This window comes from Epinephelus fuscoguttatus, linkage group LG6, assembly GCF_011397635.1.
Source record: "Epinephelus fuscoguttatus linkage group LG6, E.fuscoguttatus.final_Chr_v1".
NCBI classification, from domain to species: Eukaryota; Metazoa; Chordata; class Actinopteri; order Perciformes; family Serranidae; genus Epinephelus; species Epinephelus fuscoguttatus.
The window spans coordinates 30,524,866-30,544,755 of NC_064757.1; the positions used below are offsets into that span (position 1 = coordinate 30,524,866).

The 19,890-nt window shown below is 42.8% G+C and overlaps 1 protein-coding gene across 2 annotated transcripts in view; it reads left to right on the forward strand.

The window, feature by feature from the left end:
• sema6a (sema domain, transmembrane domain (TM), and cytoplasmic domain, (semaphorin) 6A) overlaps positions 1–19,890 on the forward strand; it is a 131,920-nt gene that overhangs the window by 42,642 nt on the left and 69,388 nt on the right. For both annotated transcript variants that reach the window (XM_049578184.1, XM_049578185.1), the window contains exons 2-3: positions 14,004–14,169; positions 15,092–15,209. In XM_049578184.1, the coding sequence (XP_049434141.1) occupies positions 14,070–14,169; positions 15,092–15,209 (218 nt within the window). In that variant the 5' untranslated portion in view covers positions 14,004–14,069. The remainder of the gene's footprint in view (positions 1–14,003; positions 14,170–15,091; positions 15,210–19,890) is intronic.

The following is a 19,890-nucleotide window of genomic DNA, read 5'->3' on the forward strand; positions in this document are numbered from 1 at the left end:
GTAATGTACAGAGAAGTGAATAAGGAACAAGAGACAGACAGTAGGAGAGAGAGACTTAGAAAGTGTCTGCCTGTGGTGTGCTCTGCTCTCCCCTGACCCGTGGCCAGCACATTACCTTAATAGAGATTAGCATCATGCTCAGTCAGATCTGATAGGCCCGTTGCTGTGGAACTGAAGGCCAGCTAGCCAGTTATCAGCGAGGACACAGACTCAATCACTTAGCATAATGGAACCTGCATCAAATGAACTGGGAGCTCAACAAGAAAAATGCCATTAACAGAGCTGAAATGATTTTCTGTGATGGTAAAACAGCAAATGAAATCATGCTACATTTACAGACTTTATGACCGAAACAGACGCACATGGTATCTTGTGATATGGGGCAGCGTTATTCACAAGGTAACGTGGCATTTTTATGGCTTTTTGCTCCTTTCTTTCATGTCACAAGGACATATAACTGATGATATGTGCTCACTGATGTCTCCGGTGTGCTCCTCACTGTTTGCAGCATTACGTAGCTAATCGTGCCGTTACTAAAAACGCACGACTGATGGAGAAAAAGTGGCACAGTTCAACACGCTGCAAGCTTGACGAACAGCAACACAGAGAGGATTTGGTTAGGTACACAATGAGGCACACATAGAGATTGTATCACACCTTGTAAAACTCTGAAGCACACCTATTATGAAGAAGCAGGAGGCTGTGAGATGTGAAAACTGCACCAGATGGATACAACGACAGAAAACCATCACACCTCTTATTCGGTCCCTGCAGGCCACCCGCTTATATCCTGTGTCTGCTTTTCCAGTTTAGCTGCACATACAGGAAGAGAACACAACAAAAAACAGCTGCATAAGTCGGTTGTTAAGGGTCCACTGTGTAGGATTTAAGGGGATGTATTGGAATATAATAAGTATGTGTTCTTTAGTGCATAATCACATGGAAATATGAATTGTTGTGTTTTCATTACCTTAACATGAGCTGTTTATATCCACACAGGGAGTGAGTCCCTGTCTTGATCGCCATGTTGCCCCACCATGTTTCTACAGTTACCCAGAATAGATAAACCAAACACCAGCTCTAGATAGGGCCAGTCACGTCAGCCACCGTAGTTAGCATTTAGACTTTTTGCCAGATGTCTTGTCTCTCTGCCACAGAATTCCACCACAGCACAAGGTTAAACACAAGTGCTATTTTATCATCAAAGTCTCTCTGCCTCGGTCCAAGAACAGAGGTCATGTCGGTTGCAGATACTGATGCTTATGATTTCCATGCCTTCATACATACATGCAGTATTGATTATAACTTTATGGCTACTTAGTCAAGGTCCAGCAAGGATAAAAAATTCCATTTCTTCCCTCCAAATCTCCTTGAGCCTGTTATATCCATAGTAAAAACCACTTAGTGAGCCGCTGTTGAATATTGACTTTGAGACTTTTCTCATTTACAGTCTGGGTCTGTCGAGGAAAAGGGTTTGTAACTATTAGTAACTCTTGAGCCAGACAGCTATTGTTTTATTGATTGCGCATCCTCTTTTATTTGTGGGAAAACTACCCCAGGAACACAGTGTCCCTCAGCTACTTCTCCCATACTCCTCTAAATACCCAATCTAATTTCTGCCATGACTCAAAGTACTTATGCATGAATTGCTGCAAGTCTATCAAGCTTTCCTCTCTTCCCGTTAGCGAGCCAGTTTTTTTTTCTTCTCTCCCTTCTAGAAATTACATAAAAAATCATTTTAGGGCTCATGCATTTTGGATTTGGAAATACTTAACCAGAGACCCACAGAAATGGATTTCTCTGTTATGCCTCTCTCAACCGATGGCTTAGCTGATGTTTACTGAGGACGAGAGCCTGAGGAGGATGTGCTTAACCCCTTGAAGTCTTATCTGCCCCTGCATTTAGTTCCTCCTGTACGGGACATTTCTAACCATACTGTCATATGTTTTCAACCCCAGGCAGCCTAATTTAAGGCATTACTTGACTCACCAACCTTACTGGCTGGGAGTCCCAGGTCTGTATCATGACTAAGCATAGCATGGCATGGCACAGCATCGCCTGAAGGCACCCTGCAGTCGGCCTTCGTGAAGTGAGTTTCCAAGTAAAATGTGCATTATGCCGTGTGACAGTTTCAACACCCCCATCGCTGCTCCACAGGGCGCTGAGCTTCAGTCATTCCACCATCTCTCTCTCTGTGGAGTTAATGTGGCATTTAGCTCAGTGACATTCTGCCATTTTTTTTTAAAACTGCTATTTCTTCTCTGCTGCACCACAGGAGAAACACTGAGTCTCAGTTTGTATCCACCAGCTCCCTCTGCTCTTTTGACCAGGGTCAAATTCTACACCAGATGAGTGATCTTTATGCAAAATGACCAGCTCCTTTATGGACTGACACAAGTGTGGCCTGATGTTCTGAGGTATATAAAGAGAATAAACAGGGTGATGTCAAACAATAAGGGAGGCAGGCGGAGTACCGTAGCATCAGACCAAAGAGATAATTGGATCAAAAGAGAGACAGAGAAGGCCATGTGCTACCAAGCATGTCCTTATCAGCAGCAATTTTCTCTCTGCCTTGCCCACACAGCTCTGTATCAGCTGCGTCCAGATTGATTAAGTTGCCCCGCTTGTATCATCGCGAGTGATGATTGACAGGCCTGGAAAAGGTTCTGATATTTAAATGCAACCTCGTTCTTTTTTTGGGGTCAATCTCTTAAGCACCAGTTGTTGTTGTGTGTGTGTGTGTGTGTGTGTGTGTGTGTGTGTGTGTGTGTGTGTGTGTGTGTGTGTGTGTGTGTGTGTGATGTGAGCTGGGCTTTGTGTGTGTGTTTGAATGTGTGTCACAAGTGGGGGCTTGTTTTGATTCATGCTTTTTCCAGACAAAGCTAAGGAGCAGCCTGCACTTTTTCGTCTTTGCTGCCATTCTCAGTGAAATGAAGAGAAGTGAAAACAGAACTAGGAGGATGATTAGAGTGGAGAATGGGAGTAATGATGGTGATGATACCATAATGAATGTTTTCATTAAGTCTTCAAGAGGTAGTGAAGGGGACAAATGGCTATGTGGGCCTGAGAGACAAAGAGTAAACAGGACTAGGAGTCTACAGCTAAGCTAGCAGCTCTGTGAGGCTGTACTGCAGTGCTTTGAGCTAAATGCTAATGTCAGCACGCTAACATGCTGAAGTTTGACCTGATCATGCAATAAATTGAAAGTTAAGGGATTACCAGTATGATTACATATCAGCACCAAAGTCATATCAGTCTATTCAGCAGTTGTTCATACATTGTACAACAAAACAAAAATCTGAACCTTATTTTGGTGCTTTTGGAGATAGGGCTGGGTATTGGCAGGAGCAGATTATTGGACAATAGGCCCCTGGGTGCAGATATGCAAATCCCCCCTGAACGCTCCTACATAGTTTATCTCCTCTATCTCTTTTATAGTTGTTTAGCCTCTTTTTGTGTTGTTGTTTTAGATCTCTTTGTAGTCATAAGGCATCTTTTTGTGGTTGTGTGTCTCTTTGTAATAGTTTTGTGTCTCTTTGTGGTTGTTTTGCTCCTTTTTGTAGTTATTTTGTGTCTCTTTGCAGTTCCTTTGCATCTCTTTGTGAAGATTTTCAATCTCTCCCTAGCCAATACGTAATTAATTTGAGTGACATTTTGTAGTGAGGGCCAGAGGCTCCCACTTGCACTTTGGGCCCCTGGGCCTGTGCCCAGTAGTCTTGTTCAGTAATCCTTCCGTTGGTATTGGTACTTGATACCTTCAAAGTTTTGAAAAAATAACCTAGTAACATCGAGCCATTTAACGGTCCCAACAAGCTTTCTGTTGCTGCTGTCTCTGGAGCTGGTTTCCTCAGCGTTCAGTTTAATGTCTGCGTGCTTAGCAAGAGCTAACACAGCAGCAGCAGCAGCAGCAAGTATCCACCAAGACAAACTCAAACTGGCACCTAATGGCTCGACTACCATTAAACCTGTTAATTACCAGCCGTGTGATGCAAATAGTTAGCCCTATCACTGTGTGTGAGGCCAGGTGGACTCCTACAACTATCCCTGGCATGGAGCTCACACTCCTGCAGTAGCCATACCATAAATTCAGTGGTGTGGTGAGGTCAGGCACAGTGTTTTTGACGAAGTTGGCAGTTCAGCATGCCGACCAAAATGTTCCAAGTATTGCTATACTACATGCCTCTCCATTCACATTATAGGTAAGGAATGAAGACCTCTATTGGTATTGGTCAATGGTGCTGGTATTGCTACTGGTATCATAATGTTTTTTAATGATAACCAGCCCTAAGTTAAATGGTCAGGGGTTTACCAAAGCCAGTAGGGTTCATCCTCTGTGGACTGTAAATCTCTGCACACAGTTACATATCAGTGTATCCAAAAGTCACTTAGGTGTTTCAGTCTTGTTCAAAATGGTGGATCTACTATACTGACTGACCCACCTCACCTCTCCTAGAGTCACAGCCTTAGCATGGCTAAAAAGAAAAAAAAAAAGTGAGGGTGAGAAACCCACAGAGTCTAGCAGAAAAGCTTTGAGAGAGTACAGGGCCATTTTCAGGAATATTCAGCAGGTATAAATGCATTTAAAAAAGCCCCTTTATTCTTTGTTTTATGTGTTGAATAATTCTTGGTCATGTTTCAGGCTAATCTAACTCTGTGTAGCATATTTTTATCTAGTGCTAAACCTTTTAGCTCTTTGAGGTTTTCCACAGTCATTTTGGGAGCTCATCACTGCCCCTGCAGCCTAACAAGTTCTTGACCTACTTTTAAAAACAATGTAGTGAGTTGTAGGTGGTTATCTCCTCTCATCTTTCTCCTCGGTTGATTTCTGCTGGTGGCGGGGTTGGTGTGATGTCAGTTTACTTTGGATCATTCTGAGACAGAGAATACCCATAACTCCCCTCCTCTTCCCATCTCTGCTTAGCTATCTTTTCCTTTCTTGTCCTCTTCTCTACTCTGGTCTTTCCTGTGCCTTATTTTCTGTTAATTTCCTCTATTCTCCTCTCCTCGCACACTTTCATTTTACTTTTTATTCTCCTTATTTCTAAATCTATGGTAATTTGCTGCAAAGAGTGTCCTCAATACATCCTGAAAAAGGATATCCATTGCTTTGCGACAGATAATTGTTTTTAATGATTAAGAAGCACAGAGGCATGTCCAGGCCTAATGGCTTTTAGATCACAGAGGCAGAGTTATAAAGATAGCAGCTTATCTCCAGTCACTGAATCTCTTTGTTAGGTTGCCGTTCTTCCAAGTTGGCGCTTTGCCTCTGTTCTCTCGCTGTTCTTCTGTCCCTCGTCTTTTTGAGTCGTCTTTGGCCCACTTCCAGAATCAATCCGTCACCTCTTTAAAGGGAGACGTTCTTGCATTTGGGCTTCTGTTTCAATAAAGGGCCTGCAGCGACAGGGTGCCTCATTCATGTCCACTTCATTGTCTTTTAATAATCAAACCATGATGGATTACCTCCATACAGATATTCATTTAAAAGCAACATCTAAGGGATGGAAAATGGGGGAGGAAAAGGGAAACCACCAGTATGCTTTTTGATAGCTGAAGGGCTACTTTTGGGTGTGTGTGTGTGTGTGTGTGTGTGTGTGTATTTGTGTGCTTATATTGGATGCTAGTTTGGCTCTTGTTTTCAAAAAGACAGGCAGGTTCCTCCCTCTCGCTCCCTCTCCATTCTCTCCTCTTATCATGGCCTCCTGGGTTCAGGCAGACAGCTCCTCCTGTCTTTTCTCTCTGATTTATCAGGCCGGGGCTGACAAGTGTAAACACCTGCCAGAGGATCCTCCCCATTTGGGAGCCCTAGGTGGTTGGATGTGTTCCATTTTTTATCCCATATGGTGGATCAATGCATTATTCTCACCTGGCTGTCTGTCTAACCTTCTCTGCACAGTCTTCTTCTCCTCTGCTTTTATACCTCATCCAAAACACCATTTCCTAGAGCCTGCCTGCTAACAGGTGTTTCTATGGATGGTGGCCTTTATGTGGCTGAGTTGTTAAAGTGTACACTTTTAGTGTGGTCTGGCGTTGTGGGTGTTGTGTTCACACCCGCGTGTAGGGTCTGTTTCTGCTCTGTAACGCTGTGCGATTGTCACACAGCAGAAACTGAGTTGCTGAAATTCCCCTGCTGTCATTCATCCACCTGCAAAACCACTTTCTCTTTTATTCAGTTCCAGCAGTCATGAAGAGAAGCACACAGGCAAACTGCTTTTTTCGCTCAGACATGCTTTTTACTACTTTTATTCATGTTCAAAGCATGACTTTATCTCTAGTGGTATAGAAGTGTGCTGTTGGGTTGGATTTTATTTGTCCAGCTTTTGAGCTATACCTTAAACACAATGCAGGTAACTTGAAATGCTCACAAGATTACAAAAATTACTTCTAAAACCTCTCAAGAGACAATAGGTGCGGTTACGAGGATCCTGATATTCCAATAAAAGTCAGAATAATTGCCCAATCAGAATGAAAATGCCTAATGTAACCACATCAGTCAGAAGAGACCGGCGCAATTCAGCCCAATGAGAGCTGTGGTGTAAATCTTTGATAATCCATTCAGTGGGAAAATATTAGTTCCTTGTAACCATGTAAACACTTCATCCGATTGTTTCTCTCTGGTTGGAATAAATATGTTATTTCTGTGTCTGTTTGCCCCACGTGTGGGTAACATTAGCTGAGGTACGGGGTGCGTGCGTCACACACGACATGCTGCAACAGCTATTTCTACGTGCTATGTGCCCCCTCATTTTCAAGCAGTGGCCTCATGTAACATTGTTGTCACAGGCTGCAATATGGAGTCCAAGGACATCATGTATCGTTACTGGTTACAGTAACCTTCATATGAGATGTTTAGGGAACACTGGTAAATTGTAACATCTGTAGATAGTCTGCATGCGAGGCATTTAGGGGACATGTGTAATTTGTAGCTACAGAAATAACCCTGGGTTACACCTATGTTACTTACAATTAAATTGTATTAACAGATGTACCCACTTCTTCTCCTTTTATATTTCATGTATTGCATGAATTGAATTTTCTCTGTACAGTTGGGAATCCCCCCCATCCTCTTCTTCTTCTACTTCTTCTTCTTCTGTTATATATCCAACAGATTAAACGCTTCACAGATTAAGTTATATTCTGTTTAAATGCTTTGGGACATGTTAATGCAAATCTTATTGGATCACTTCATTGAGTGTTCATGGAAACAATTCAGTTAGGATCTCTTATTAAAATAAATTCAGTGAGACTGAAGAAATATTGCTCATGAATTGTCCACAGAACATGTTGTGAATGGTTTTCTTTCGAGCTACTTTAAATTGCCCTGTCAAAGGTGATGTCTGTGGATCATCATGAGTAACAGAGACAAATATGTGTCCTTGTAATTTGGTTCAAACCACTCTTTTATTAGTATACAACTGAAGAAAAAATACAAACACTCTTTATGGTACTCTGCCTGCGTCACCTATTACAAAATTCCAATTAAAGATACAAATAGCAGCACCTCCTCCACATTTGGTCACCGGCCACAATTACAGACACATAACAGCACATTGCCAGTAAGCCACCCCTTCTCTTTGGCATTCCTGTCATCTGTAAACCCTTCAGCACCAATCTGCGGACATTACCCAGACTGCCAAATATAAACACAAGCAGGCCACGCTCGTATGAAAGCTGTCAGACAGCATTTACAAGAAGCTGCTACTACCTTCAGATTGAACACTTCCTTCCAGACCTGACGAGAATCAAGTACAAAAAGACAAATCTCTGTTGTTCTCAATAATGACAGTGACATGTTCTGAGAACATCGTGTCCATGTATAAACGATATGATCACGTGGGATGTGTGCGTTCTGTAGACAGAACATACAGTACGAGTGAATGCTTGTCCTTAACCAACAGGTCAAGTATTCCATACAGCTGTGCTATGTAAATCCACTTATATACATAGCAGCTATTTAGAATATGTGACAATGACTCAAGGACAGACTGATGGCCATGAAGCAAACAGTGAGCAGCACAAAAGAAGTCCTCCAAGTTGTAACCCCTCATTCAGAACGACACATATATTCTGATCTGATAACCCCATCAACAGGACCACATCAGTTAAAGGGGAACACCACCCAAATAAAGAATTCCAGTATGTTATTTCCACCGCTCAGGTGAGTTCAATCAATATTTGAGAACATGAGCGATGCTCTTAAAAAGCCAGAAACCAGAGATGTGAGTCTCAAACTTGTGATGTCATCAAATAAAGTCTGGAGCTGCTCCACAGACAATGAATGGGAGCCTGATTTTGTGGACTCACAGAGTGTTTGTTTTCTTTTTCACACCCAAACATACCAATATACTCTGAACATTCCCATGGGTGCTCTCAGTGTCATCTATAACATCTCTCCTAATTCATTCTCTACGGAGCATCCCCAGACTTTATACTAGGGATGCACTGAAATGAAAGTTTGTGGCCGAAGCTGAATAACATTAAACGTTTGGCCGAATCCCGACTACGATACCAGTGAAAGTATCATGGTTCTGAGTAGTATCACGATACCACAGCAAAAATGAGGCAGATGTGCCTTTTGTCATTTATAAAAAGATAAATCACTTTTCTATAATACATCAATGATATTTCAAAAACAGCATCAATAAGTGATTAACATAGGGGGGATCAAAATAAAATAAATAAATGAAATAAAAATTAACCAGCCACCCTCCTCCCCTGACAAGTCCCTTCATAAGTAAAGAACAGTCCCTAAAGTGCGGTGAGGTTTGTGGACCGTTACCTGCCACAAAGAGAGAAATGTGAATGGCTCATTTCTCCTCTGATACGTCACATACCTGTGTGCCGCCATGGCTCGGCTGTACAGGTACTTTTGGGCAGTCATGACAACAAGTTATTCACCTGGAGCCGGACTTCTCCATCGCCGGTAAGCTGTTATCATGCGCCACCGTATTTGACAGGAATATATATTCCTGTCCATGTCTGTGACCCCCGTTCAACCCACAACCGGCGGGATTCGCCGTTTCGTTTCTGCTGCTGGTTGAAATCTGTACTCACACAGCATGCTGAATGATTTATTTTGCCCGCACAAAACTATTTTTAGTCGTAAATGCGAGTGCGAGTGATTGCGTTATCAAAACACACCGCTGTTATTCGGCCTTGCTTTTCACTTATTCCACCGAATGTGTGTTTTTTGCAATATTCGGCCGAATATATTCGGTTACCAAATATTCGGTGCATCCCTACTTTATACACTATGACATCACAAATTTGAGTGTTATCACTCTTGTTTTTGGATTTGGGAAAAAGTTGTTTGTGTTGTTTTATATTTTTGGCCTGTCTTAGAACATGGGAATAACATTCATGAATTTTGAAACTGGGTGTAGTTCATATCTGACAGAACTATTAAATTCCCATTTAAAAAAAAATAATGAAACCATCATGTGATCCTCCACCGCTGTGGCTGAAGTTTGGTTAGGTTCAGGCCAAAAAATGTCTTGGGTAGGGTTTAAGAAAGAACAGCTGCCTGCCATGTTCAAGTCTGACTCGTTGTTGATGCATCCCTCCACCCCAGCCTGATGGACAAGGCCAGTAGAAGGCTTAATCACTTGAGTGTAAACATACACTGTTTTGAGGCATTTGCTTGAACGACTCACGCTGTCTCTTGAGGGCAGTTTCTAAATCAGAGGCATCAGTCAACAGGTCTGCTATGATGTAATTAAATGGCAGCCTCTCACTTCATTGCGCAGTCTGATGGCTTGCACAGTGGGGGCCTTCAGGAAAGTAATGGCCGGGACCTTCTCAAGATGAACTAGTTGTGTGTGTGAGTGTGTGACGCCCAACCAAGCTTGATTATGTGTGTCTGGACTCATGTTTTCTGTTTGTTTGCACACTTAACTAGACAGACAAACTAAATGTCGGCAACATTTCCTTCCTTTTCCTCACCTGAAGTCCACTGTGGCTGACCTTTTCGCTCTAATAAATGTGTTATGTTAGTGTATATTTAAGCTCCCAGTGCCCATAGCTAACATGTTGAGGCTACAGCAGTAATAACATCATTAGGCCTGATAATGTGTTTATTGTTAAAGCTAATGCAGTTTGGGGCGATTGGCCCCATGGGGCTGCTCCGTCTGGGGAGAGAAAGTGGCTAAGTGAGTGTGTGTCTGCTTTGAGTTGCATGAATTTGTTTATTGCTAATGGAGTTTGTGTGTTTTCTTCAAGTTTTCTGGTTGTAGCTGTGCACGTTTGGGTCTTGCAAGGACACAAGGTGACTGAGGAATGTGTGTGTGTGCGCATTCACATGTGTGTAAAGTTATTCATAAGATGGCGTGGGTATGTAGAGGGATTCTGGGGGGTCCTTGTGTTTTTATTACCTGCTGGTGGCCTCCTGCCAGCATCCAGCTTGATTAACTCTCCCCTCTCTGCTTCCACACACACTCACACACACACACGCACTGCCAGCTACTTTATCACAGAGAGTGTGCGGGAGGTGTAAGGGAATAGCAGCTAAGGTTCTCAAAATGTTATCTATTAAAAGCCTGAGGAGGAGGCACAGGGCTCCACTGTTGCGCTTTATGTCTTCTCTTTGGTTGCTTTTCAAGGAGAGCTTTTACAAGAGAGGAAATCCACACACTTCCACCTGCGCAAGTGTGGTTTTTGCTAGTGGGTAATTTATAATTGAAGTTTGAGCACATGTAAGCCTTGATTCCCGGATCCTGATGTTCTCAGTTTGTGTGCTTAAACATGCAGACTACAGTGCTGTACAGACAGTAGCAGTTTAGATCAGGATTTAACACACACACACAGTCTCACTCACACACAAGGAGGCAATTTGCTCTTCCACAAAAAGAGCGTAATTCGGTAAAGACAGACTGCGTCTCGCTCCCTCCTGTTACCCATGTGTGGCAGCTGGTAATGAAAGGGCCACTGGAAGGCTTAGGAGTTTCACTTAAGTCGTTTTGTGCTCAATTTATTTTGTGTATCACAGGAGGCAGTGTGAGATGGATTGGCTAACAGTTTTTAGCATCCTATTACACCACATTGATATAGATGGAGGATGTGTCTCGCCTTCAGCGGCGGACGATTTTCAGCACGTGCAAGATAAATGTCTGGAGTACGATCAATCCCATGAGATTCATTTAATGACACTAAAGCATCTACATTCACATGCTGCAGTAGAAGCAGCTATTATAGTGTCACATTTGATTCTGACATAATTAAGTCATATCTAGAAATATAATTACAGAATAATTCCTTTTATTAGACTAGTAAAGGCCGGATCACATCTTGTTTTCTTGCTCAGTGCAACCCCCATTTGTCATTTGCTGCTCCCTCAGGGTGAGCCTCTCTGCCTCATGCCACTTCCTGCTCATCAATCAGTCAATTACCAGAGGACTTTGGGTCAAAGTTCAGAAGGCAAACACAACCTCCACAAGTGTTTACTGTACTCTATAGAGGAAAGAGAAAGCCCATTTTTATTTACAATTTGTAGAAAGTTGGAACACACAGCGCAAGAGAAGCACGGTCAACCTTCGCCGTATGATAAAGGTGAGGGTGAGGGAAAATCCATTTTAGTATTTTTCTCTTCATAAAATATAGAGTGCAGTGCAAAAAAAATAAAACAGTGTAAGGATAAGAGGAGTAGGCCAAGCAGTGAGAAAGGAGGAAGGAGAGCGGAGCGGCTTGTGAGATCAAGGTCGTATCCAGGCTTTAGTATTGGTATTCTCCTCAGTGTTAAAGTGATTCTCCCAGTGAATAGTGTTTTCATTCCTCTCCTGAATGAGATTCACAGGAGCATGGAGAGAGGGAGAGGGAGAGAGGGAGAGAGACATGACAAAGAAAAGAGAAAGTAATTCCCTCCCCTCTCTCTCTCCCTCTCTTCCTCCCCCCAGTTCGTTCCCCCCCCTCGGACATACAATAGCGAATGAAAATACAGCGTGGGATAAACAACTTTTATCAGACTGAAGCAAATGAAATCGACTATTTTATTCAATTCTTCATCCCTGAAGCATCCCTTACTCTGTCTACCCGGCAACATCTCACCCCTGCAGCTTCAGCCGAGGAAAAAAAAGAAGAGCGTGCTTTATGCAAATTAAATGCTTTATTCTTGATTAGATTACAGACGCAATAATTGTCTAGGATGATTTATGGGTGTAATTTGTTGCCACAAACTGCAGTAGAAAAAGGCTCAGTTGCCATGGTTTGCGCAATGAAGACATGAGATCAACACAATTTAGGACATCTGTTATAAAATCCACTTCACGTGGCTCGTATAGATTACATTAGAAAATTAACTTGTTGAGGACATTGTGTTTAATAAGATTAAAAGGTAAATGATCAAGAAAAAACACCCAGGTGTTTCTTTTCCAGGAAACAGGCAGTCTTCAAGGTTATCAGGTGGGCACAGAGAGTCAACAGTTGGCATTTAAAGGTCTAGTGTGCAGGATTTAGTGGCATCTCGGGATGAGTTTGCAGCACTGACACTTCATCCATGTGCCAAGTGTGTAGGAGAACTACGGTGGCCAAAATGGAAAGGGGAAAACGAGAATGGCCCTGTCTAGAGGCAGTGTTTGATTTGTCCATTCAGGGCAACTGTAGAAACACGGCAGACTCCATGGATGAGTACATGCTCTGTATGTAGATACAAACGGTTCATTCTATGGCAACGCAAACACAGTAATTAGGAATATTATATACCATATCTGCCAATAGATGCCCCTAAATCCAACACACTGGACCTTTAACGGAACAGTGTGTTGGATTCAGGGGAATTACATGGCAGCTAGCAGTGAAGATTACAGATTGCAACCAGCTCACACTTCTCATGGTTATGATTTTCAATGTTCTCTGTTCAGGAGGTTTTTAAGGGGGCTGAATTATCCACAGAGGTCTCTTCCGCTCCAAAACAAACAAAACCAGTGATTAAAAGTGGGGAAAACACTCAATAAAGCAGTTTCATGTTTAAAAAATCAGTGTTTTTCCAATACTTAAATTGCTGAGGGGCTGCTAACTACGGTGACTGATGCAAAAATGCTACTACTGGGCTACTGTAGAAACATGGCAGTGCAACATGACGATCTCTGTGGCTGATCCTCACTTCATATTAAAGGCTCTGTCCGAGGTGACGCAAACACAATGGCTCTTGTTCTCAGGTGATTATACGCTAAAGAAAATAAACTTAGTATATTAGATTTCATTTCTGCCAGTATATCCCCCTGAATGCTACACATTGAACCTTTAAGGTAGAATCCAAGTGCAATAAGAAATGAGATGAAGAGGAAAGAAAGGGAAACACAAGCCTGCGGGTGGTTCTTAAACCAGTGCTGTAATAAATTGGAGAGTTTAATAGCCAAACTGATGCACCATATCAGCCTGCGGTAGTCATCTGCCTGTAGGAGTTAGGATGTGGGATTGCTACCCTTGTAGGAGACTGACAAGTGGGAAATTAGGTACTTGCCATGCCATCCCACCCCATCTCCAGGTACTGCTGATACTTTACAGCAGGCTAATCTCAACAAGAGCTCTCTCACTTCACTAAGACCCTGTCACATACAGAGAGAGAGCGGAAGAGAGAGGCACAGAGATCTTCTCTGCCTGACATCGATCTATGACGCATATTACCAACATAATCCAATTAATTCTGTTTCGCTTGCAACGCAGCTCCCTTGAGTCATCGAAAATGCATATATAAATATATCTCTGACAGATTGCAACGGGCTGTGCAAAATGCACAAACAGCTAATTCAGGTGGACTTGAGTTTGTTTGACTAACTCCTTTCTTTTTCCGCCTCTCTTCGCTTTCTCCCCCTCCTCCAGGCTTCTGTGTTTCTTTGTTTCACACAAAGAATGCAGAAACCGCAGAGGGAAAGTAATTGAGGAGGCAGTCAGGTGAAAACAGATTTGTTTGACAAACTTTGCTTTTTTTTCCCTGTCTCCTTTCCCCCCCATCTCTTTCCCTTCACCCCTCTCCATCTTCTCCTTGTCTGCCACTTCTGTGTCCCTTTGTACAGGCTGAGGTAAATCTGTAGCAGAGGACCAGCAGCAGCAGCAGCAGCAGCAGCAGTGTTGGTGCGACCATGAGGTCAGAGGCCTTGTTACTCTACTTCACGCTACTGCAAATAGCCGGGGCGGGCTTCCCTGAAGACAGCGAGCCTATTAGCATTTCACACGGCAACTGTAAGTATGTTTTTCTTTCACTCTTTCTTTCTTTCTTTCTTTCTTTCTTTCATTCTCTTTTGTTCTTTCGTTCTTTTTCTTTCTTTCTTTCTTTCTTTCTTTCTTTCTTTCTTTCTTTCTTTCTTGCACACTGTCCTTCCACTCATTACAAGTCCTCCCTTGCTCTCTCCCTGCACTCTTTTCCCTCTCCTCTTTGTCTTCCACTTCGCAAATCCTCCTCCTCGGTATCTCTCTCTCTTGTTCCATCCTTTTGCTCCTCCACATCCCTCTCAACCCTTGCTTCCTCTGCAACCCCCACCTCCCCCTACACTGAATGGATTTTGGTGGCATGGAGTGTAATTTGGCGCCCAAGGATAGGCCCTCTACACACACTAAAATGAAGGACTTAAAGCAGCATTTGAAACGGAGCCCACCCCACATCAAAGGATAATCCGCTATTTTTCTGTTGGGCTCCTAATGCTGTGTGTGATAGTGTAAACGCTGTTGCAGGCTACAAAGATACGGTCATTGTTTCCTCTGTTTCTCTGTGTGTTTCTCCATCTGTCCTGCCCCATCCGACTCTCTCTGGGCCTGATGCTGTACCTAACATTGCTAGCCAGGAGAACTGAGAGAGTAGCCAGCCAACCAGCCAACCTCACATAGACCTGCTCCTCTATCAGAGCATTTGTTCAAACCAAGTGCTTTCATCCAAAGCCACTAACAATAGAACGATTGCATGGCATAGTGCAACACAGTTTTAGCCTACAATTTATGGTCACGGGAGGAGTTCAGCCAGCAACTGTGGTGACGTTTTTCTCATCCAGCTGAGACACATGGTTTGACATTTGACCTAAAACCCAAACTCAGAATGTTCATATTACTACAATTACTGCAGTTATAAATGTAACACATGCAGGGATTCATTTTTGTCCTCTCCTTACAGACACAAAGCAGTACCCGGCATTTGTAGGCCACAAACCTGGCAGGAACAACACGCAGCGGCACAAACTGGACATCCAGCTCATCATGATCATGAACAGGACGTTATACATCGCCGCCAGGTGGGTGATAATAGCTGTGTGTTCAGATTTTTATGCCTCTGTGCCTGCGACAGCAATGGCCGGAGGCATTATGTGTTTGGGTCTGTCCCATTCTTGTGTGCACAATATCTCAAGAATGCCATGAGAGAATTTCTCGGACTTGGACTTATGGATGAACTGATTAGAATTTGGTAGTTAAAGGTCAATGTCAGTGAAATCTCACAAGTCACGTTTCTGGCCATAACTCAAGAATTCACGCTCTAATTATGACAACATTTCACACAAATGTCTAATTGGATATAATAATACAGTGATGACATTTTTGTATCCAAAAGGTCAAAGGTCAGCTTCACTGTGACATCATAATGTTCTGCAAAAACACTTTCTTGGCCATTATTCAGCATCATAACTCAGGAACAGAAGGGGAGGCATTTGGTCAGATACTGAATTGGTGACACTAATCTTGGGTGTCCATCTTGAAACTGGTGATTGTATAGATCTGTGCTGCTGCAGGGAAGATGTGTGAAACCTCAGTGTTTTAGAATCTGTAACTTCTTTGAAGCAACATATGTATTTGAAGGTGTATTTGTACATGAGTCAGGACAGGCATGGATGTAAACTGCAACTTGACTGTTTGGTAGAGTCATGCACCTGCGGAGCAAAAGTTTCAGACAGAGGCTGACAGGAGTAAAACTTGTGGTTATTTGGAGCGTCTTCTTGAATTTACATCTGTCTGTTTTTGTAGAATAAAAGTGCTGGCCACTGTAGATTAGGATTAATTAAATCGCACAAGTGACGTTCCACCAGAACGATTGAATCCATGGTCCCATCTCATTTTTCAGTAGCTGATTGAAGTTTCAGCTATGACTGATTGTCATCAATTGTTGCCAGTTGAGGATTGTGAACCCCTTTTAACTTGATAATAGCTGAGGGCTGAGTGTTCCACAGCAGTTTTGCTATCGAGCTGAACTTTGGAGCCCTGCTGTGCTGTTTTCTTTTAAAGTTTTTGGGATCAGGGGGAACTAATTCAGAGCAAAATGCTGAGACTTTAAGTCTGGACTTTTTCTCCCATTACCTCTTTGTTGTTTTCTATTTTGGGTTCGCCATCTACTAAAACCCCCTTAACCTTGCATGATGTCTCTGAAGACTAGTGGCCTGTTTTCATTTAACACCCAGGCAGACGTACAGTCACAAACATACCCCCACACATGCAATTATACAGATGACTTAAATACTAATCTCAAAGAGAAGACTACTTGACATAATCCACATATTGGGTTTTAAATGCACCATCCAGACAGCCTTGATGCACATTGTGTGCTGTCAATAAACAGTAATACCGCACTAATATAGAAGTTTTGACTCTATTTGTTGGCAGCCTAGTTGCCCTCGTGAATCGATTCTAAAAAACTCTTTGATTCTCTGTCTGGCTGTGTTTTTTTCCCCTCTCGTCTGTCACCTGCCTTTATTGCTTCATGTCTATCCATCAATGTGTTTTTCACCTGCGTGCCTTTAATTTTCAGTGACTCATCTTTCAGAGATAATATAGCTCAATTACACCATCTGGAGACATGGCGAAAACCGATATTGATTTTGTCTTCTCTCTTGTCATCATTATTTTAGAAATGTTCATGTTACTTCACCTCACGGCAAAGTGAGGGAACTGTAAAAAGAATCAGGTCCGCGTCTGCAGCACAAACAGGCAGGTTTACCTTCAGAGACTGTACAGTGTAATGTTACAGCAGCATTTAAACAGCCTTAATAAAATGGATCCTTTTCCGTTTGTTCTGCGCCGTCCATGGCTAATTGAGTGGCAGGGTTGATTGGATACTGTTAAAAGCCACAATAGGGGTCTTTCTTTGTTTTCCTCCCAAGCATGTCAAATTAAGTGGCCGAGGGAGGCTGCTGCTTTAAGTGGGGGAGCTTTTTAACATATCTGTGGTCATTAAGAGGAGGTGTGTGGAGAGAGGAAAAGGAAACAGAGCGAATGAGAGAGCCTGTTTGTGTGTGTGTATCTGTGTATGTGTGTGTGGTGGGGTGCCGGAGACTTTGGTCTGCCTGTCGCCCACCTGCTCCATGGGGTGTCAGGGGCCTGAGGGGTAGAAGAGGGAAATGAGACAGAGGGTTTATTGGAGGGGTGTGTTCGTGAGAGTGTGTGTGAAAGACAGAGAGGGTGTGTGTTGGCCAGAAAATGCCGACCAGTTGTCGCATGGATTTGAAAGTGATTTCTTGAGTGTGATATGTAGCTGTACATGTGCATATGGAGGTACTTTTGCGATGGCAAACATGTGTCGGTGTGCCTGTTGCCGTTGGGTACGGCAGCCTGTGATCGTGCCTGCAATGGTTTGTGTTTGTGCGTGCATGTGCGAGGTCACCTGGTGCGTCGGTGCCACACTTGCATACTTGCTTAAAGCAGACCGGAATTCTGACACATGGCCTGAGGTATGTGACCCCTGAATAACTGGAATGGCTGCCTTGGATTAGACCGAGCCGGACGACCGCCATTGATCCTGACACAGAGAAGAATGTTGGAGTCAATAACATGGACCCACAAATGATGGCCAGTGCACGAAGATCCATCGTTGCTAACAGGATATCGATGAAGACATGTAAAAGTTGAATGACAAACAGTTTAAGGCAAACAGCGGAGACAATCACCACTTCAGAAATCAATGTGAAAGCGAGCCAGCAGTCAACCCAGCAAGTCCAGAGCTATGAAACAACGAACAATGCTGCAGGAAAAAAAAAACTAGGCAACATCAGTAGTTGCTTTTATGATGGTTGTCCAGTCAAATGACTTGTTTATTCTGGGGCCAGCATCACACAGCTTTGCCATCATGCCTCTAGACCAGCGAGGCTCAGTTCTTGGTGCGCAGCAGCTTGCAGATGGCCACTGTGAACACAGTCCAAAGCTCAACACTGTTTCAGGCTGTTTTTTGAATGGCTGCTCAGTGTATTAAATCCCTTTGGCTCCTGTTTTGGCGCTGGCAATAAAATCACAAGATTTTTAAGCTGTGAGATGCATACAAACATAGCAACTGATGAAATTGTAAATAGACAAAAGTGGCTTAATCCATAGAGGGAAAGAGGCAAGTCTTTGGCAACGAAGGAACTCAGCAACAGATGCACTGATTGATAATTCATCCACGGGTTTGAGCCTTGAATGAAATGTATTGATTTGTTGGAATCAGGCACTCTTTTTGCAGTCTTGTGTTCAACCATTATATGTGGGCAGTTATGGAGGAAAATGGCCTCCGCTGATGAGGTCGTGGCTTTTCCAATAAGTGCAAAATATCATTAGCCTTCTTAGATTCATATATATTGAACGTTGATTATGAATTCAGTACATGACTAGTTTAGACTCTTAATATTCTGATTCTCATTCCATGACTCAGTTTCCATCAGGTGTATTATCCGGAGGGACAGTGCGGCCTGATAAGAACTCAGACAGATGTCTTTTCATATGCAGGCAATCAAAAAGCCTTTTGTTTGTTCAGTTTTAACAAGACAGGCATTGGACTGCTCAGTCTGGTACTGCTTTCTCTCGCTCTTCATGAAATATCTGCTCTTATAAAAAGAGGGATTCATAACAAGTTTCTCTTTATATCACAGATGCAGCCGCTCACAGAGAAAATAGTTATGAATCATAGCAAGAGCTGTTTGTTTGTGAAGATGCTGATGAACATTAGATTCAACCTTGTTAGCAAGTCGGCTTCTGTGCAGCTGCTGTTTCATACATTTTTATGGTAGCAATCAGCTGTACATTATTCATTATAAACTGAGACATGATGTGTATTAAAGTACGTGTAACAAACATAAAAACTTTTTCATGTACTAGCTCGGTGCTTTATGTGTGTCTGCCGTCATGCGTGCTTTAGGTGTTTAGCAGCAGAGTCACGTCCCATAAAAGCAATAAACTGTTTCTGATGCAGTGAGAGATGGACGCAGGAGCATTCCTATCCCAGCAGTCCATATTTCATGGTCAGGATACACTATGTACAGCATTCAGAGGGAATTCATCACAGGGCAACGGGAGATTTATCATTCTGATCTCTGGAAAATATCTGTGTGTGTGTGTGTGTGTGTGTGTGAGAGAGAGTGTATGCAATGAATATGGGTGTGTAGGTGTGTGTGTGTACAGCCAAGGTAAGCCATGCCATGTCCCTCTTCGATGTGTGTGTGCAGCCCACACATCAGAGGAAAATGATGGCATTGTTAATTTCTGCAAATTACAAATGTTACATTTGCACATTTCATACATATCATATCAACTTTTCTAAAGTGACATAATATAAGAGCTGCCTTTTTTTTGGCGAGGCGGAGGGGATGGCGTGACACCTTCGCCAACCAACAATAAAACTGGTTGATGTTTGCAAGTTTCTTTTGTGTTTCCAGCAGCTTTTCAGGCACCAAATGTAGCTATTTTTAGCGACCCATGTCTCTTTCTTCAGCAGGGACAGTGGCACAAAAAGCCTGTTTTTTACCGAGACATTGCTGCTTTTCCAGCAGCTTTTTAGGCACCAAATGTAGGTATTTTTTTTCCCAGCAGGGATACTGGCACGTAAAATGTTTGTATTTTACAGAGACATCGCCGCTCTTCCAGCAGGGATTGTGCCCCCAAATCTGAGTATTTTTTAGCAAAAATATGATCCTTTCCTAACTATAACAAAGTGTTTTTGTGCATAAACCTAACCACACCTTA